At 34.2% G+C, this 22,030-nt stretch overlaps 1 protein-coding gene and 2 long non-coding RNA genes across 3 annotated transcripts; 1 reads left to right on the top strand and 2 right to left on the bottom strand.

Annotated features, from left to right (window-relative positions):
* The first annotated feature begins 4,898 nt into the window (after positions 1 to 4,898).
* LOC110902893 lies at positions 4,899 to 6,383 on the top strand. Its single transcript, XR_002571500.2, has 3 exons — positions 4,899 to 5,023; positions 5,538 to 5,591; positions 6,115 to 6,383. It is a non-coding gene; the product is annotated as an uncharacterized LOC110902893 (long non-coding RNA).
* Positions 6,384 to 6,771: 388 nt separating this feature from the next.
* On the bottom strand, positions 6,772 to 9,478 carry LOC110902892. The gene is made up of 3 exons (XR_002571498.2): positions 9,324 to 9,478; positions 8,451 to 8,528; positions 6,772 to 6,926 (listed from the first exon to the last, which is right to left on the bottom strand). It is a non-coding gene; the product is annotated as an uncharacterized LOC110902892 (long non-coding RNA).
* A 2,750-nt stretch (positions 9,479 to 12,228) lies between these two features.
* Positions 12,229 to 14,317, bottom strand: LOC110898420 (phospholipase A1-Igamma3, chloroplastic). The gene is made up of 2 exons (XM_022145204.2): positions 13,242 to 14,317; positions 12,229 to 12,838 (listed from the first exon to the last, which is right to left on the bottom strand). Exons 1-2 carry the CDS (start codon positions 14,079 to 14,081, stop codon positions 12,299 to 12,301), a joined length of 1,380 nt encoding a protein of 459 aa, XP_022000896.1. The 5' UTR covers positions 14,082 to 14,317; the 3' UTR covers positions 12,229 to 12,298.
* Between the last annotated feature and the right edge of the window lie 7,713 nt (positions 14,318 to 22,030).

The raw sequence follows: 22,030 nt of genomic DNA, 5'->3' as shown, positions 1-22,030 counted from the left end.
TTTTGTTAAATTAGCGCCCAAACGTTATTGATGTCTTTATGTTTAATTGCGAAAAGCTTGGACACTTTTTAAGAAGGTTTATGTTACTAGTGTCCTTTGGTCGTCATTTTATTAGACGCAAAAGACGGGCTTTACAAGTTGGTATCAGAGCCTAGGTTTGAGGGATTCGAGCAAGAGTAATAGTGCTTGAACTCAAACCGACAGCTCGTGCAAAAGTGTGCTCGCTCCGAGATCGCCAATGAGGTAAAATTTTAAGTTTTTGTTTAATACAAGTATGTATAGTGTGTTTATGATAAATATTTAAGTTAAGTATGTGGAGTAGTAATAATGGGAGTTAAACATTAGGTTATATCTGATCTGGCACCGCACACAGTTGTGTCGTTAAGTGACACAGCTGTGTGGACCATTGATACTTGTTGCTGAGATCAGGGTGTGTGGCAAGGCTGACACAGCCGTGTGACATTGTACGCAAATAATCAACACAGCTGTGTCTGGGCAAAATTTCCACAAACTTCATATTTTTCTTGAGTTTTTCACAACAAATCACCAACAAGCTTTCCAAAACAAGGTTTTTCAGCGTTTCAGCAAAGAAAGGGCCGTCGCTGACGGGCTGTGAGCCGTCGCCGACGCCCTCATGCTTGCCGACGACCTATCTTTCTGTCTACGAACATTGTGGGCGACGCCCATTTACGAAGCCCGTCGCCGACGGGGAGTGAAGCCGTCGCCGACGGCTAGCGGAAATTAAATCCGCTGAAAATTTTGTTTTGCTTTGTTTTTCGTATTTGAGTTCCCAAACTGTCCGAAGACCTATTAAATGTTAGTGTAGGGTCTATATAAGGCCTAGTAAGATATATGTAACCACGATTAGTGGTTACGATAAAAAGAAATTTATAAAATTCGAAGGTAGCATGTCGAATGATACGAATGAATGATGGAAGTATAAGCGGCAAGTAAAGTTTAAAATGTAAGAGTTTGAATGAAGTAATTATGGACTAATGAACTATGATGTATCGAAAGCTTGTGAATTATAATTTAGGTTCCCATACTTCTCAGAAATGCCCGTTCTATGTTCCTGTCAAGTTATTAGAAGATATAATAAGTTATGTAAAGTTATGTAGATCGTTGCCGATAAAGTAAAATTTATAAAAGTCGAATGTAACGTATGAATGGCATGAAATGAATGACGAATGTATAAAGTGGGGTTGGGAACGTATGATAATGAATAATGAAGGAAGTAAATATAGACCAAAGTACTTGGATATGTGAAAGAACCGGAATTGATAATAAATGAATATAAAAATGATAAGATTAGTGGTGAAAATAATTTGAAGAATGTGAGTTAGATGGAATTCGTATGAAAATTCGGATGAATGCATGCTTTGATAGAATTATGCATTAGGGGCTTGTACCTTATGTGTATTTAATGATTTGCTCTAGTATGATTAAGAGGCGAATATGTGCTAAATGTGAATCATACGAACTAATTAGTAAATGATATGTTGAAATTATGTTATATAGTTGCTCCGAATGAAATTTGCTAATTGTAGAATCATGGAGCATTAGCATGTGAAAGTACGCGTATGTGAATGTATATGTGTATTGTTTAGAGGATCACGTAAATTGTACATGTCGTACAATACGAGTATCAAAATACATAGGATATTATTATTATGGCCTATCGTATTTAGAGGATTACATGTTCAAAAGTTTAAAGAGTGTAAACGAGACAGTTGACTTTCTGAAAGTCAACAGTATAGGGATATCATGGGATGGCCAATAGACACAATTGTTTAAGTAAAGAGTTAATGTGTTACGTACTAGATGAATTACGTGTTATGATTGATGATAGTTTAGTTGTATGAATTTGAAATGAGATAACTATTAATGAACGTCTCATTTATACGAAATTCTACTAACGAAAGTCGATTAACGTATGAATAGAAAGAAAGAGAACAGTCGTATGTATGCTCACATAAGCTAATGATATTACGAACATAATGATATGTAAGGATGGGAATCCTGTCAATTTACTTGAGCATGGATGGCAAAAAGGGTTAAGAGGAAGTAATAAAGTAAGCGTGAACATGGACGCTAACGGAAGGTGAATTCACAATCACTTCGAATTTATTTACATGAAGATGTATTCGTGTTTGAATATTTGAAATTAAGTGGAACGTATAAATAAATGAGAACTTGGTAATGATAATGAAAGGTATGGAAAGGATAATAGTTCAGATGTTAGCTAAAGGCGTTTCGTAAGTATGTTCGAATTGAAAGTAAGAACAACCCGTACTACAATACTTATATACAAAAAGTACCGGGTGGTGGTTGACCTTAAAAGGTTATATTGTAGAAGTCAATAAATAATAATTACTTACAAATGCTGGAAGTATTACGTAAGAAATACAACGTGTAAAGTAGTATACTCATTAGTAAGAGACATGTTAGAGAACATAGGTGAATTAACACCTAATACGGTGAACAAACAAATGGAAATGGTATGTTAAGGAATGGTCATGTATTGACCGAAGCTCGAGAAAAACACGAGAATCATCTCACTTATGTCCGGTCAAGCTAGCAAAAAGGAGTCTAACGATTCTTAAAGGAACAGATCAATATAAGAAAGAAAGATATGAATGAAAAGTATAACCCTACAATTGAATGTAAGACAAACTTAAGAAAGAAGGGTGGGAACACCACTAGAAATAGGATGTAAAGTGTCGCGTTAAGACGCGCTACATGAAATAGGATATGAAATTAAGTGTTAGGACCCAACACTCGAAGTTGAATGTAGAAGATTAATATGAAAACGTTTCGTAAGAAATGACATGGTAAATGATACGGCAGAAGAAAGAAAGGTACGAAAGAAAATATTTGAATCTGAGAAGACGGAATAAACAAGTAAGAATAAAAAAATTCTAAGAACCAAACTCAAATAAGTCATACGGGTCAAATGGCGATCGCCATTTGAACCCGGTATTTAATGTTCGATTTGTCAAAGTTTATTACTTATAGGTGAGCGTAATGTATGGGCATGCATTGTCATAGTTTGTAAAGTATTAACCGTCGCAAAGTATGAATAACGAGTCAAGGGATTCGACCCGCGTCAGATACGTATAAAAAGATTATACTTTTAATAGGAGCTTAGGGCCCGACTAGAGAATGATGGGTCAGACTAGGATAACTGATACCCATATGTAAGAATGTATTTACAATTAGACTTCCGAAAAGTCAAACGAAGTAAATGAAATCCTCACAATTATGCAAGTATAGGGTACGAACGTGTACCTCGATACGACCACAATAAGTATGGGGGTGTTAGTCTGACCTTGAAGGGTCAAACTGCGAAAGTTGACGAAATAACCAATAAAATAAAAGGATAGTATGTAAGAAATGGAATGTATGATATGTTTTAGCATGCACGTAAGAAAAATTGTGAAAGAAACAATAGGCGAACAAACACCCTGTAGGATGCAATTATGAAAGGTTATGTACTAACTATTTATTTATAGATAAATATGATAGAATTCTTAGTAAGGTGATAGTAATAAAGTTAGTGGAAGGATGCTCACGAGTGGGAGCATATTTCATGAATGAATGAGACCAATTCTAGTACAGAAGGTACATACAAAGAAGCGGATCGATCCGGCACACGGATAACTGACTTATGCACTGAAGGCGAGGTTAGTAAAATGTTTAGTTCTTGATTAATGATTAAGAATCCGTAGATTTATTTTTAAGAGTGAACAAAATGAATGGTAGAATAATTATGGTATGGTATACAATAATCGACTTGTAATGGTCAGCGTGAGAAGGTATGAATGTCATTGAGAGGGAGATCTAAAGGCCTTAAATGAAAGTTGAGCTGATTTGGTTAAACGTTCCAATGGTGCTCGTACACAACATACCTAGTTGTTATCATAAGTAGTTCATGCAAGGAGCTAATAATAAAGTGTGCGAAGGATTAAATTTGATGACTAAATTCAAACTTATAATTAGTTCGAGTTACGGTAGTAATCGTAGAATGATGCTTTATACTCGTATTAAGTATGAAAAAGTGATTAGGAAGTGGGTAGCTTTGTATTAGTACAACTAAGTCATTAAATGTTTATAGTATACGTATAATGTTATGCTAAGCCCTCATATGAACAAGGAAGTAATTAGAAGAGCGTTAGTAATGGGAAAATGGGGTTTGCTGATCATGACTACAATAATGGATTATATCGTGCATGATTCGTATGCGGAATGAAATAAATCGATTTATTTATATTAGTAGATGTATGAATATGTTACGCTTATTTTGAAAGATAGAAACAAGCCGTAAGCATAAGCTTGTTCGACAAATTGTATGTATTTGGAATAAATTTCAATGAACGAACCGCTAGTGATGATGTATGTTAGGAACTAGCATTATAAAGTGAAAACGACACTAATAAGAGCTCTGGATCAGATTCTGACTTATATGTGATTATGAAGGAAATTTGTTTGATTTAAGAACGGAGGGACAATGCGTACAAATACGTTTATGCATGAATGAAACTCTTGCCAAGATCCCGAATGCATCTATGTTATATTAAGCAGTGTGAGTGAATAGATGAAAAAGTAAGAATAGAAGTGGTCTAGTTGTATCGAGAAAGGTTTCGGGGACGAAACCTCCTTTTAAGGGGGGTAGACTTGTAACACCCCAAAAGCTGGTTAATAGTAAAGTAAGAAAAAGTGAATAAAACTAACTTGGTTGATGGGTTATGATAAAAGATTATGAGTTAGATTATGGGAAATGCCTAATAAAAAAAAACTCTTAACAATTGTGGAGGGGGTAATGTGAAAAATTATTATTAATTAAGGATTAAAAATGTTGAAACCAAAAAGCACACACTGTGTGCGTGATTTGGGTCGACCAGGGCAGGAGAAAACAAGGGTTTACCCTTGTTCTTGTATGATTCAACAAATTAACAAAGGAATTCAAGGCCAATCAGTTGCATGTCATCAAATTCTCGTTTAACACATCATACTCAATAGAGTGGTAAGTTCAATTTTGTGTTTTGACGAATCCTAGGAATAGGGTTTCGCCCAAACCATGAGTTTATGAGAAATTTTGTGTAATTGAAGGTTAAGATAGTAAACTAAGGCATAAATTATGTTTGATTTCGATGGAATGTTATGATTGTAGCAAAACCCACTTGTTAAGAGGTTAGTATGAATAGGATGTTTGAGTAGAAATCATACGTATAAGTTTTAGATGTAAAATCTTGTTGAGAATCATAAATGAAAGATAAACTGATGTAGAATGGAAAAAAAATTATGTAAAAAGATTGGTTGTGAATGTTGTGTAAAAATGGATTAGTAGGAATATGCTTTACATGCTTGCACCTTATGCATTGAATATAATGCCCACCAAGTGTTTGATGAAATGCTTAAGAGAATAAATGTGTAAAAATCTGAAAAGTTAGTGATAATATTGTCACTTGAAAATGAGAAATCTATGTAAATGATGAAATGAAAGTGTTGGGCTAAATGAATGAATACGTTTAATGTAGGCGTGAAAGAAGAAGGCTCAAACACTAAGAAAACGGGAGACTCGCAAGATCGAGGTACGTTAGTGTACACCTTATGTTTTTATTATGTTGTCATATGTTTAATAATCTCTAATGTATTAAATTGTTATGTTGGAACCGTGAATGTTGAGATATCCGATTGTTGAAAGTAAAGTTAGATCCGTCATAAACGGATGTTGAGGAATGATTAAAATACGAAAGTTAACGCATCATATCCGGTACTTTTAGTCGAACCGGGTATGGGAAGTTATGTATGTAATGGATGAAAGTCTACTCGATCCGTTTTTCTCGGATCGAGGTATGATGTAAGAATGTAATGACTATGATTTGTTCATTATGATCAAATCAAATGAAAGCGATGTAATGATGCTAGTATCCGTTCCTAACGGGGTATGATAAGTAAAGTAAGCTTAGCCTCTATTTGAGGTAAGCATGTAATGAACCGTTTAACGGTTAGCAAAGTAATTGAATGATGATAATCCGAGAATGAAACGAATGGGTTTATTATCTAGAATTGTTAGTGGCGAAATACTAACTTATTTTATTATGTTGAATGTAGGTAAATCCTCAATTTAGGCGACTTGGCAATTTGGAGCGAGCATATGCACACTTGATGGTTATCAAGCGCTTCCGCTATTACGTATTAATGTTTTGGGTCAAATGCTCGTTTTTTTGTATAAAACTTTGTTAGTGTTTACACTTTTTAACACTTGATGTATGATTCTTAGCCGTGTCTAGATGAACAGGTTGTAGACTTGTTGGTTTTGTTGATGGTTAAAAGAGGGATATACTCGTCTTATGGACGGGTCATGCCCAAATTTTGTTAAATTAGCGCCCAAATGTTATTGATGTCTTTATGTTTAATTGCGAAAAGCTTGGACACTTTTTAAGAAGGTTTATGTTACTAGTGTCCTTTGGTCGTCATTTTATTAGACGCAAAAGACGGGCTTTACAAGCAATTTGCCAAAACTATTTTCCAAAAGATGTTTTTTAAGGAACACAAGCAACAATGGAGGATAGAATCTTAAAAAAGCCAACTATTGCGTTCCAGGGAGTTATACAACGCGTTAAAGGTAGATTAAGTCGAGCATGCTTGGGCGATTCGCCCCATTAGAAACGACGGCGACGACCAAGATGTAAGACCCTAATACATATTTGACAAAAGTCGCAGCGGAAATTCGTGCTGTAAAATTTCTTTCATTACGCACGTCTTGACTTACTTGAAAATTCATTTTAAAAATATCTGTTTTACAAAACAAAAGCATAACATTTGTTTGCTAATGTACAAACTCAATTAATTCCATACAATCTCTCTCGTGACTCGGTCTTCGATCTCTATTCCTCATGATAATAGCCCGCGATTTGCATAGCCTGCACTCACCACATACAATCATAGCATTAGCATACCATACATAAACAAAATTTATACCTGTACACTCCCCATTTCGTTATCTTTTTAACTTTAAGCATTTCATCTGCGTATTCGTACCCTGGTGAGGCTTCAATAATGTACCTGCATTACTTTTCATCCTCAAGATACACCATTAATAATGTATTACTCAACGTATCTAAATTATGCACACTTACATTCTCACCAGCATACATCCACATCTACATACGTACATACCTTCCTATACTTCTACATATTTGCATACTCTCATACGCACCTTCATGCATATATTTATACATACACATTTACATACGTGCCTACATTTCTACATCTCTACAATACATGCTTATACTCCTACGTATCTTCATATATACATAAATACTCACCTACATACGTACATACACTCCTACGTACACTTTCCATGTCTTGCATACTCACACATTAATCACATGGGACTTGGATTTAGATTTATAATCCATATACATCAAAGGAACGTTAAAAATCATGTTTGGGAGACCCACCGTAGTCCACGGATAATATACCGAAGCCTACGATGCATAAATTACATAAATAATGAAATTTCAGCTTTTTGGACATGGGGAGGGCGTCGGCGACGGCCCTAGGGGGCGTAGGCGACGACCCTTGTATTTACACGTAGCCAAAAACCTCCGTAGGCAGCAAAATAACCCGTCAGCAAAAACTGACTTTCCAGGGGGCGTAGGCGACGGCCCATTAGGGCGTAGGCTACGGCCTCTCGAAAACCAGTTTTCCTGCTGTGTTGTTTTCGTCGTTCGAACGCACTAAAACTTGCATAACTTTTAAACCGTTTACCCGTTTAACCTCCCGTTTCTTCCTACATGATTGTAAATTAACATTCTATCATGTGAACTTAAAATCCAACATCCGGGTTAAGGAAATTCTTGACTTATACGTTTTTGGCTTATTATTCATTTACGAATTATTCGACCCGTCATGCATTTATCAAAACAATCTGTTGATTTGACCTCAACTTCATATGAACTCAATAATTTCAACGACGACTGTCATAAGAGATTAAATTCTCGGATGCCTTGCATCCTCTTAACCCATTTGCGCTCAAAAGCTTATTTCGACCCGTTATGGGTATTTGCGCATCAAATGGTCTATGACTTACAAAACCATACTCCCCACTTTCATACTTGACCAATACATTACACTAATCGAATAGCTTGTTTCTAAACTACTTTTAAGATCGTTTGCCCGATATACCCATCGAGGGCGTTTTAGTCAACTTTAATCCCATCATTTATGACGAAAGACTTCAACACATATTTGACCTTAAACATCATGTTTAATTAATTAAAACATTATATTACTCACACAAACTAAGAAGTGATTACGGAAATCACTTACTTAATACTACTCATTCGATATCATCTTCAATAACAAATTTCAACATAACCTTTAACGATTATCATACAATTAATTCCATTACTATTAAAGATGGAGTCCGGGAGTTTACTTACCTCGAGTGTCCGTTTCGTACATGTTTCCTCTTACTCGTTCCGTTAACCTTCCGTGCTTTCCCCCATATTGACACGATCCTATACTTATCATGTCATCACGATTACCACATCATGAGTATAACGCACATTCTAAAATTGCATTCATTTCGCATTATTGTAATCAATTATGCTATGGACATTTTATACATTTCCTACTCGCGTGGTATAACACACACATACGACCATAAGGTCACATAAGCACACATAGCATAATCAATTCTTTTGATACTACATATCTCATAAGTTTATAACAACAACATCATCATTCAAGATTAACTAATTAGACACTATCCTTGAACCCGACATACATTATTACTAGAAATCCACATGACTCCATCTAAAACACACTTCACGTGTTAGTTTGCTAACAATTATATCATAATCACTTTCTATACTTATAAGCTTATAACTTGCATACAACTTCACATATTTGTTCTCTTAGGCATTTCATCAAACACTTGGCGGGTTTCGCATTTGTGAAACATTATGTACAAGCTTTTAAAGCATAATTCCTACTAATTCTTCACGTGACATATTAACAATCAACCAAATTCATAGAAATCTTTCATCCTACCCCCATTTGTCTAAGATTTCAAGTATCTCTAAACATCATAGTTCAAACTTCACATGGTTGTATCAATTTCAATCCTCCTACTCATAACATATTCTCATAAAGTTGGTTTATACTAAAATATTTCAACTAACTTAAAAATTGAACATGATTTCTGTTCTAATAGGAGTCCCAACATCCAATTTACACAAATCATATTACAAACTCATGATTGGGTTGAAACCCATTTCCTACAATTCATCAAATCACGAAATTGGACTTACCACATCAATGAACAAGGTTAGATGTTCAAGATTAGAGGTTCATGCGTTCGATTTTCCTTGAAATCCCTACTGAATTTGATGGATTTGGTGAAACTAGGGTTTTACCTTGCCCTGCTCCCTTGTTCGATCGTCGAGACTCACACACTGTATGTGTGTGAGTTTTGATTTTTCTTTTTATTCTTATTCAATTCAAGTTTCTAGTTTGGCAACCTTAGCCCCTTAAATTCATGACACTATCATATTTGGCTTTAATTTCATTCCTTTACTTAACTTGCTAGACAATTAACTAGGTTTACTAACCCAGTTATTATACCTCATTTTGTTAAACATGATAACAAACTAGCAAATTAATAATTCGGTTTTGGGGTGTTACACAAGAGGACTCCGAAGAAGAATTCTTCAAAGTTGGAGGCTTTGAAAACGAAGGTTTGGATGACGGAGATAACGAAGAAGAAGGCGAAAACGATGATGAAGACGTGTAGTCTTAAATATATTTTATTGTAATGTTTTTTAACTTTAATGAAATGTTATGTGTTTTTAAATATTATAAATTTAAAAATTAATGAAAAATAATAATAAAATTAATAATTGAGTAATGATTATATATGGTGTCATGTGGTGTTACCACTACACACTTTAGTGATACAATACCCCATAACCCCCCTCTTGCTATTTATCACATAACCCCTAAGGGGTTATGTGGTGTTACCAATACACATGGTCTTATGGTTTGAAATTTTTAGCTATCAAACCCATCTCTGGTTGCCACACTTTTATATATTAGCGATGACTGTTCAAGGAGGGCTTGAGGGTAAGGTTGTAAACGAACCGAACGAACACGAATAAGGCCATGTTCGTGTTTATTCGTTAAGGAAGTTAACATGTTCGCGAACTGTTCACGAACACATACCGATAATAAGTTTATGTTTTTGTTCGTTCGTTAGGGAAATTCAGTTGTTCCTGAACAGTTCGTGAACACTGGTATCGAACACAAACAAACGCAAACAAATAAAAACGAACTTTTAACTTGAAAATAAAGAATAAAAACATTGTTATCCTTAAACATTGCACATAAGTGGTTAAATATAATCATCAAATGATAAATCAAAACACAAGAAGTCTACTACAACCATCAACGATGAATCACGTTTAACTAACTTATACATAATTATTCAAAGTTTAAGTAACTTAGACATAAATGTCCCAAAAGATGTCTTTGAATGTCCAAATTTTAGCTAACCTAAAAAAAATAGGGTTTCAAGTTTTCAATATGTTTATATAAAAGGTTTATTATTTATTACATTTTAATACAAACGAATGAACAGAACCGAACATATTACCGAACGTTCATGAAGGAAGTCGAATGAACGAGACCTTTGTTCGTGTTCGTTCGCTAAGCTAACCGAATGAAATTTTTTTGTTCGTGTTCGTTCGTTAAGCTAATCGAACGAACATAAACGAACTTCCCGCCAAACAGTTCACAAACTGTTTATTGAACGTTCTGTTCATTTACGGCCCTACTTGAGGGTGCAAGGTTTCTTTTCGAACTATATGAATTTGTGTAATTAATTCTTAGGTATTGTTTGCAAAGATATATTCTTTCAAACTTTAATCAAGTAAATACTAAATAATGAATATCACGTTAACATAAAAGGATAATCCAGAAAATGTTCCTTTTTTGTCTTGGTTAACAAGAGAATGTCTTCTTTTATTTTCAATTTCACAAATGTCCCTCTTGATACGGGTGACGAGGCCCTTGTTGTACGATCGACCGACAATGCTTTAGGTCCACTTAGATCATGTCATGGGCGGCGTCTACGAATTGGACATGTTGTTAAGAGCGATGGCGCCCGTGACATGCTGTAAGAGCAATGTTGTCGCTTGTGACATGCTGTATGAGCGTCGACGATATGAACACTGTCTAAGACGTTGACGCTAAAGTAAGTATAGGTATTTTCAACGTGTGGCATAATCTCAATGTTTCTAAAACACTGTCGCCTAACCGTAAAACATAGACGTCATCATACGCATTTATAGGAACATTTCCGAGATTGAAAAGTATAATAGCTAGACATTCTCTTGTTAACTAACGAAGTTAACTAATGGGGTGGTGGTCCATTGACAAAGACACTTTAGAAGAGGGAGATCTTAGGTTCAAGTTCTACAGACGACAGAAATAAAAGAAATTTCTCGTTAAAAAAAAAACCAAGGAAGTCACTTTTTCTAGATTATCCCCAACATAAAAGGGAAAATTGATAGGATAGGGTGACACTTGCTAAAGGATGCCACCACAACACCTTTTCGGTTTTGGGTGGCGGATAGGTGACTTTGGGTCTTATGACTTATCATGTCATGTTTCTTTCTTTAAAAGTGTATTTTCCATTTGAATTGTTACAACAAAGTCATTTAAATTCAACTGTCGATTTTATTCATATTAGTTTAATATGCAACAATACTTTTAAAAGTTTAAATCGTAGTACATCAATTTTTAAATAATTTAGAATACCCATTCTAACATAACCCACGTTAAAAAACTATGTATCTACGACAGTCACTATATAACTTAGGGGCGTATCCAGGGGGTTTTGGGGGTTGTCATGAACCCTCAGTTTGAAAAAAATTAGTGAAAACCTAGTATGATTTGGAAAAAAGTTAGTAAGAATTAGTAAAATCTACCAAAAAGAACCTCTGGAAAAATTCTTGGATCCACCACTGATAGAACTGTTTATAACCGTCATGCATTTCGAACATATATAGATAGCAAAAGGCCATTTATATTTTGGAATAATATCCTAATGCTTCGGTTATGATTTAAAAATTACAAGTTTGAATTATGTTCAACATGCAAAAAAAATTTAACAACAAATATTTTGATATAATCTTTGTACACAAACATATCTTAAGGTGCAAAAATCAAACTCATTTAATTTGACTTGTAAAATTATTCATGCATACAACTACACTTACGTACATAATTAAAGTGCCTTCAAAGTAGATTTAGCAGCAAACTTTAGAACTTGTTCAAGGTAGTACGCAGTATCCGGCGGATGCGAATCCAACCGAGGCCGCTCCGGCAAGATCCACCGCCCATCGCCACCCCTCACCATCCCCTTATTCTCATCCTGTCGCCAATACGCCGGCACTCCATACTCTTCCTTCAATAAATCGCAACTCTTGTTCACAAGTGCAATGTCCCTATTTGTTGAGGAACAAAACCCTAATCCTTTACCAACATAACCATCTACCAAATGTAACAATGCTTCAAGGTTATGAGCACAGCTAATATCATTTGTTCGCTTCAAAAACGGTGAATCATTTTGATCTAACTCGAGTTCTATTCCAACATGAGCGTAACTCCATGGGAACGATATCTTCTCTTCGATGTACTTTTGATGTTTTGTCTTCTCGTTAGCGAAAATTCCAGGTACCTTCGGTACCTTGTCGTGCGCGTTAACCACTCGTAAAACCTTGATCCCGAGGTTTTCACAACGTTCTTTGAACTTCAAGTTACCGACCTGAAAAAAAATCAAAAGAACTGAAAAAACTGTATCGATAAATAGTACTTTTTGTGTATTTGAATAATTTAAAACTAGATATCTTATATAGAGAATGCGATGAAAAGATAATGACAAATCTCATGACAACCAAAACTTTTTACTCATAGGCTCATCTAAGGTTCTCTTTTCGACCAGCCATAAATAAGAAGGTCTAACTCATGTTTTTCTTAAAAATAACTTATATAAAACATAAAAAAATCCAACAAATTAGGATGCCACCCTCTTGACCCCACCTTTAAATAAAGTTAACCACTTATTGATAATGATAAAAAAGGGTGTGAAGACAAATAGTGAGTAGCAAACAAACTTAAATAATAATAAATATAATAGATTAATAGATAATAAACTCGGCTAACATTACCCTTGGACCAGAAAACGAGAACACCGTGATCGGTATCTTCTGACCCGTATTAGTAAAGTTTAACTTCATCTCCGCGATATCATAAGCGCTCAACAACGCTAGCGCCGCTCCAAGACTATGCCCGGTGATCGTAATACTAAGCTCTTCACCATCATACCTCTCCTTAATCCTCTTAATCTCTGAAAGAATCTGCTCACGAGCCGAGAACGAGCTATAATGGCACGAATGCTCTTTCGTAGTGTACAAATCAAAGAACCCTGATTCGATCTTTATCGCCGGATCATCACTAAAATGAGCAGGATGCAAGATATCTTTCAAATCATGAATCCATTCAAGGTACGTAACCGTACCTCGCCATGCAATAACAATATTTCGCCTGCCTAACCGCCGGACTTCATTTTCATCGGTTGTAACAGCCACGTAGCCCATCCAGTTTGCATGTTGGCTCCAAACACTTGATAGTTTCGATCTTTGAAAGAAATTTGGAAGATTTATGTTGGAAGTTGCATAAAGATAACGACTGATACTATATCCATGATCAGTCATACCAAGCTTTTCAAAGAAATGGGCACCTTGGTATTTACAAGTTCCACAGTATTTGGATCGCGGGTCGAAGTCGAACGAGTCGTAGCATGCCTGAGCGAATTCGCCGTAGCGAATTATCTCATGGCGGAGGTGGGAGTTCATGGGGTCTAACAGGCCGGTCCAGTTGCTGGAGCCTTGAATTTCCGGCCAAATTTGATTAAGTGGTCTATGATCTTCTTTAAAGATTGGGATTTTTTTATCTTTTTGGGGATCTTGGATGTTGGGTTTGGGGTTAGGATTGGGAGAGATAAGCATGTTATGGGGTTTGGTGATTTGGATGATTTGTTATGGAAGTTGAGTTTTAGGGTTTTTGGGAGAAGATGGCTTGGAGAAGGTTGTGGGAAGTTGTGTTTGGGATCTTGGAAGGATGATGACAGGTTTAGAGATGTTGCCATGAGAGTGATGAAGATTGTTTGTGAAGATGAAATGATGAGACTACAGTGTTCATCTATAAAACTTTGTTCATATATGCCATGGGTAATATCTTAAGTGATGTAATAATTTATTTATACAAATATTCATACCTTTTAAACACATGTGTATTTATTAAAAACATTGTAAATGAGCAGGGTTGACTCACATGATGGCAATAAGTCAGCTATTGAATGAATATGGTTGATCTCATATTCATACTTGGTTGTTAAATTACGTCCTATATCCGGTTCAAAACCCGTTGAATATTCATCAAGTAATTACTCAGGTATTGAGTATACCCATTAGCGTTTTAAGTATACAATTTGGGATATTCAAGCATATATTTTTCTTTCTTTTATAATTCTATGTTTTTAAACTATAAAATAAATAAAACCTAGTTTGTTACCGGGCGCGTGTTACGACGGGTTAAAAGTAGACTAACTCGAATTTATACTGTCAAGTCAAAGCATATTATATGCGACCAGTCTAATAAAGCATAAAAGCGTACACCAAATTTATGTCAAAACATAGACAAACTCGAATTATATGAAAAAGTATACCTAATTTATGTCTATATGTAGACAAATTTGAATTTTGTACCGACCATGCGGCATGATTATGTATATATTATTAACCATTTATTTTAAAACGTAGACCAACTCGAATTTAATCGACGAATTAAAATGTATTATATTTGACCCGACTCATTTACAATTTTTTTTTTCCAAATATACGTTGAAACGTAGACAAACTCGAATGTATACAAAAAAGTATACCAAATTTATGTCGAAATGTAGACGAACTCGAATTTTGTACCATCTATGCGGCGTGTTTATGTATAGATTATTATCGACCCTTTACGTTATAATGTAAACCAACTTAAATTTAATCGACGAATCAAAATGTATTATATTTAACTCGACTCGTTTTCAAACAAAATTTATGTCAAAACGCACATAAAGAATAAGCGTGAAAACGTATTATAAATGAAAACAAAATTTACGTCAGAACGTATATAAAAAGTAAATATGAAAACATATTATATTTGACCTGATTCGTTTCCAAATGAATTTACATTGAAATGTAGACCAATAACTCGAATCTATACCATCGAATCAAGATGTATTATATTTGACATGACTCGTTTTCTAAACAAAATTGACATCGAAACATACATAAAAAGTAAACATGAAAATATATTATATTTGACTCGACTCATTTTCTGTTTTCTACCATTAATATATAGTATTAATTAAAAACGTTGTGAATGAGTAAGAATGGCCATGGTATGTGTGGGAGATGCGACCGCACATGGTTAAAAATTTTGAGGCTAAAAAAGTTAAGTACTTCGTTTTATACATTACATAAAATAGATATACAAAGCCAAACAATTTAATAATATGATTCTCGGATAGTTAAGCGCTTTCTTGAATACAGTACAGATGTTTTTTTTGAACGGCCTACGATTAGAATATCGTTAATCAGATTAGTAATTAGATGTTAGTATCAACAAGTTAGTATTAAAATCCCCTTGCTCGAATTTGAATCCAAAACCTCTAAAAGAAACAAAGTTTCCTATCTCTTTCTTAATTATTAGGACAAGAGATCATTGATAATACAGTATAGATGCTGCTTTAAAACCTGGCATCTACAATTTTTTTTAAATGAAACTGAAATGTAGGGGTAGATTACATGTGGATGGAGGGGGAGAAGGGCCAATTTAACGTGCAAGTAGTGGGGAAAGGTCCCATAAGACCCACACACAAAACACCAAAATTTATTGCTTTTTCACATTTGGTTTACCTATATATTTCAACACGCATAACACCAAAATTTATTGCTTTTTCGCATTTGATTTACCTATATATTTCAAGATTATATAAACAAAATGTAGATGCTGGGTTTAGAACTTACCTCTATAATGTATTTAAGAAGGCCCTGAACCATCTCAATTGAATCACATTATTAACTTATTTGGGCTTTATATATTTGATGGTACATATGGAACCGAGAATTTTATGTTCTTGGGCCTAAAAAGTTGGGCCTTATGCGGTCGCATCTACCGGCACATGCCATGAACTGTCCCGTCCCTGATTCTAACATAAATAAAACAAATAGACAAAGCAAGAGTTATGGGGTGGTGGACCTGGTGGTGTCATGTAACCCATCCAAGGGGCGCTACCGTGCTAACACTGTCAAACCTCAACACGGAAAGGGACGTAGAGCTAAGGCGTTGTAACACTGTGCAATTCTTTTTTATTTATTTGTAAGGGAAAAGATCAAATAGAAAGTTTAGTTTTGGTAGAAAGGATAAGAATCAATAAGAGGAGCACATGTGGCAAAGATGAAAAAACATGAGGGACATTTTAGTCAAAACTCACCATCTTCACAAAAAAAAAAAACCTAGCATCTGCAATTCATTTCTCTTCCCCGTATACTCAAATCCACCATTTTCAAAACCATAAACTACCACATCACAACCAACACCTCCACCATCACCTACGATCGCCATCATCTTGTCGGAAACTAGATCTGAAACCACCACCAACTTCAACCACTTATTGGGTTTTTCAGATCTGAAACTACCATTCCACCATCCACCGCCACCGCTCCACCACCCACCGCCACCGCAACAAGTTTCGCCACGGTGTATCGGGGTTTTTTCTCCGTCCACTGTCGTTAATTGGAGTTCTTTTGTAAGTTGTGTTATTTTTTTATTTTCGTTACGTTTTTTACCTCATTATGTTTTAGTTAGAGTTCTTTTCATTTTTGTTCTTCTGGATGTTAAAGTAGAGGCATGACCATGCTAAAATAAAAGCATGATCATGTTGGAACAAAAACATGACAACGTTAAAACCCATTGCGTTTCAGAACCTGTAGTGCAAAGAACATGATCATGCTAAGACAGTGGCATGATCATGTTGGAACTAACGCATACACATGTTAAAACTACATTGATTTTTAGAACCTATGTTAAAACCCCATTGTTTTTAGAACCTGCAGTGCAAAATGTTGATTTTGGGTTTCATTGCGTCTTATAACCTGGAGTGTAAGAACATGATCATGCTAAAATAGAAGCATGGTCATGTTAAAACTCCATTGCTTTTTAGAACCTATAGTGGAAAATATTGATTTTTGGTTTCATTGCGTTTTACAAGCAAAGAACATGATCATGCTAAAATAGAAGCATGGTCATGTTGGAACAAAAGCATGACCATCTTAAACATTAACATGGCCATGTTAAAACTCCATTGCTTTTTAGAACCTACAGTGCAAAATATTGATTTTTGGTTTCTTTGCGTTTTACAAGTAAATAACATGATCATGCTAAAATAGAAGCATGGTCATGTTGGAACAAAAACACGACCATGTTAAAAGTTAACATGGTCGTGTTAAAACTCCATTTCTTTTTAAAATCTACAGTGCAAAATATTGATTTTTTGGTTTCATTACGCTTTACAAGCAAAGAACATGATCATGCTAAAATAGAAGCATGGTCATGTTGGCAATGTTTTAAAAACCGGTTCAAACCGGCCGGTTGTACCGGTTGAACCATCCGGTAAAACCGGTGAAACCGCCCGGTACACTCGGTTGAACCGCCCGATACACCTGGTTAAACTGTTTTTTATCCAAATCCTGTATGGTATAAAAACCGGATTTTAAAACATTGCATGTTGGAAAAAAATCATGACCATGTTAAAACATTAACATGGCCATGTTAAAACTCCATTGTTTTTTAGAACTTACAGTGCAAAATATTGATTTTTTTTTCATTGTGTTTTACAAGCAAATAACATGATTATGCTAAAATAGAAGCAGGGTTATGTTGGAACAAAAGCATGACCATGTTAAAACTCCATTGATTTTTAAAACTTGCAGTGCAAAATATTGATTTTGTGTTTCATTGCGTTTTACAACCTGTAATGCAAAGAACATGATCATGCTAGAATAGAAGCATGGTCATGTTGGAACAAAAGCATGACCATGTTAAAACATAAACATGGCCATGTTAAAACTCCATCGCTTTTTAGAATCTGTAGTGTAAAATCTTGAATTTGGGTTTCATTGTGTTTTAGAACTGGAGTGTAAAAGAACATCAAAGAACATGATCATGTTAAAAGGGAAGCATGATCATGTTGGAATAAAGACTTGACCACGTTAACACATAAACATGACCATGTTGAATCCCATTGTGTTTTAGAACCTGGATGTTCGAACAGAGGCATGACCATGTTAAAACAAAGGCATGGCCATGTTAAAACAGAAACATCACCATGTGAAACCCATTGCGTTTTAGACCTGGAGTGTACGTTTTCAGAATTTGAGTGCAAAGAACATGATCCATGCTAAAACATAAACATGATCATGTTAGAATAGAGGCATGACCATGTTAAAACATAAACACGACCATATGAAACCCGATTGCGTTTTGGAACCTGGGTTATAGTGTGTTGTTCTATCCATTGCGTTTTACGCATCTAGGTTTTCGAAAAAAAAATCAAAAGTATAGCAACAGTGTGCTCGTTTTAAAGATAAAAAATGTTCATTTTTATGGTGCAATTTTTATAAAAAAAATATTGTCGTATGAAAAAGTTATTAACGTTTTAAAAACAATGGGGAATTGGAGAAGAGAGAAACTATTGACTTGGATGGACTAGAATACCCTCAAACTAGCTCACGCGCCTCTTTTTTTTTGTTCAATTTCACTCATTTAATCTTAGCCGTTGATTATTTAATAGATAGTCAAGATCACTACCTAGCATTCCTACCCAAATAAACTTCCTAGTATATCCTGACCCTTATTTGTAATTTGTATTTCAATTTCAATCCTTATAATTCCGAGACTTGATCATAATGGAAATTATATTTATATCATTTTGTTTAATCATACTTGCACAATATGTAAACAATCACGAAATACACGTTTTTAATTTAAAAATTGAGTCATACACCGAGACTACATTTTCTCGGTATGACATACATGTTCATACATTACACATACTTATATAGACCTTAAAATACCCAAAACATGTTTAACTATGCGTTTATGGCCCCAAATAACTAACCCAATAACCACAAGGATCAGAAATGAAATTTTTGGATTTCTGACTGGAACATCCTTGCGGTCCGTATGGAACCTGGTCTGTCAGATTGTTTTCAATTTGTGAATTTTGGCTCTGTTTCTCTCATTTCAACCCCCAACCACCTCCTTTAACACCCAAACCTAATCCCAACTATAAATACAACCCCTTTTTCCTATATATTGCTAGTATGGTAGTATGAACTTTTTTAGAGGGACAAACTTGTCATTTGACAGATGGGCTATATGTACCAAATGCAACAACTTTTTTCCTATATTTTTTTATTTTGGTGAATTATTATTATAAATATTTAGCAATTATATACTTAAGTATTTAAATATCATAATATTTAATTTAGTAGTATTTAGTTAAAAAAATATAGTGTAAAAATCAAATATCAATGAGTCTTAACATACAAATGGGTCTTAACATGAGAACTAAAGGAAGCTTTTTTTTACCATCTATTTAAGCATGATATTTAGTTGCAAAATGTAAAAATAAAAATCATATATTTATTCTAGCAAAGTAATTATGTAATTACTCTACTACTGTAAATACACGATTTTTTTTTTTGGATTTTGAGAACTAAAATATGCACTTGATAAGATAGGAAAAAAAGTTGAAAAAAATTCATCCTTCACTCCTTATGTCCCCCAATTGTACAATAATCTTACACAAAAAATATAAATAGTAGATATAAATTCAAATCATAATTTAAAGTATTATGATTAAATTAATAATTAATGTGGTAAGTTAAATAATCATGTGCATTAAATAATGTATTAATAAGGAGAAGTTTATTAAATGAGAACAAATTAGAAATTATTATATATTTTTTTTTGAACGGCAAAGATTACATAAACACTCTTAAATTATATCAATTCTATCTCATGCCAACCCTAGTCTCTCCCAAAAGACACAAAGCCTTTACCACCCCACCAAAGTGGTGATGGCAAAATTATTATATATAACACTTGTATCATAAACTTAGAATGTTGTAACATGTATCTTAAATTTTTTGAGAGATTACCATGTTGTCCATCTTAAATGTTTTATAATGTATCATAATACATTATAAAACATACTGGATGGTCAATATGGTAATTTTACACATTTTTCAAGATGACATATGAAAATGATTGGGTTAAATTTGCTACTTTTCATATTTTTTTCAATCTCTAACCCTCATTCAATATTCAATGTAATAAGTTAAACCTTATGCATACTTATCTTATATATATATATATAGGGTAGGGATCCTAAGAGAAGTCCACCCTATTTGAGAAACTTGAGAAGCATTCTGGACCACACATTTCCCTAAGCTTTTTGTAATATACACATATGTATAGTTTAAAATTGACAATATACATATGTGTATATTGTCAAATCTTGTATTATACACATATGTATATAGTCAATTTTAAACTATACATATGTGTATATTACGAAAAGCTTGAGGGAAATGTGTGGTCTAGAATACTTCTCAAGTTTCTCAATTATCCTAGTGCTTCTCACATGATCCTTATCCTATATATATATATATAGGTAAAGATTATTGCACAAATCTCCTTATCGTACATTATGTACGCGCTACCCACAGCCATACACGTGTCCTGATTCAATTTAAGTAAATAAGGGTATATCAGATATTCTATTCCAACATCTCGAGGGGTAATCATGGAATTCCGTCAACTATAAGCAGATATGGAGTTCGTTTCGTAACCGTACCATTTAATTATTCTTCGTATCAATTCGATTTGTAGGGTTTTTGATTGATTCCTCACAGAACCGCGATTTCCGAAAATGCTTGATTCGTCATTTAGGATTCGTCAATAGTTTTATTAGGTTGAGTTCTGGGTTTTATTTGATTTGAAGCTTTTTTTTTTTATTTTATTAGATTGTAATGAGGGTTGAAGATAAGTGTTTCTGGTTTTACTTGTTGTGTTACTATATCGCATGTGTTTTTTGATATATCGCATGTGATGTTTTAACATAATCCAACTAGTTAAGAATGGATCCGTTGTATAATTTCGCATGTTTTAAAATAGAAATTTCGCACACAATGAAGTTTAATATATAATTTCGCATGTTTAAATTCGAGACTTCGCAAACCTTAAAGTATTTATCAACTGTAGCTATTTATTTCGCACTCTTTATTAATAACTATTTTTATTTTCGCATAGTGTGTTTCAATAATTGAAATCAAATAATTTAGTTCAGTAATTGATTTCAATAATTCATATCAATATTTTTTCTTTTATTATATATTTTATGTTTTTATCACTATTGCAAACATCCAATTAAAAAATGGCAGATCTACCAACATCCTCTTCTTCTGAACCAAGTATCAAGCAGGCTTTGAGGAAAAGGATTCAGCAACAAATTCAAGAGGATCAATCATGTCAAGAGATGTTGGAGGCCAACATTTCTCGTGTAACAGAAAACATGAAGAGAAGACAAGAAATTCTGAACTTGCTATCTCAGATGCAAGTGAGTAGTCTTAAAGAAATTGTTGTTATGTTTATGGCGGATTTGGGTGAGAGGGATGAGAAACAGTTGAAAGAGTTGGTTGATGCAATAACTGTATTAAGATGCTCGATGAAGATGAAAATGGAGTTTCTTTCATCTTTTGAATGAACTTTTGTTTATTTTTGGTGCATGTTCCAATAAATTTGCATGTTGTGTTATGTAATGGACTTGTATTTCGCA

Source organism: Helianthus annuus, chromosome 13, assembly GCF_002127325.2.
Source record: "Helianthus annuus cultivar XRQ/B chromosome 13, HanXRQr2.0-SUNRISE, whole genome shotgun sequence".
In the NCBI taxonomy this organism is placed as follows: Eukaryota; Viridiplantae; Streptophyta; class Magnoliopsida; order Asterales; family Asteraceae; genus Helianthus; species Helianthus annuus.
This window is presented reverse-complemented; position numbering and strand designations above follow the sequence as displayed.

Coding starts and splice junctions, on each gene's coding strand:
- LOC110898420 (XM_022145204.2), bottom strand. CDS start 14,081: ATGCTTATCTCTCCCAATCCTAACCCCAAACCCAACATCCAAGATCCC. Junction 12,839..13,241: donor TCTCGTTTTCTGGTCCAAGG/GTAATGTTAGCC, acceptor ATTTTTTTTCAG/GTCGGTAACTTGAAGTTCAA.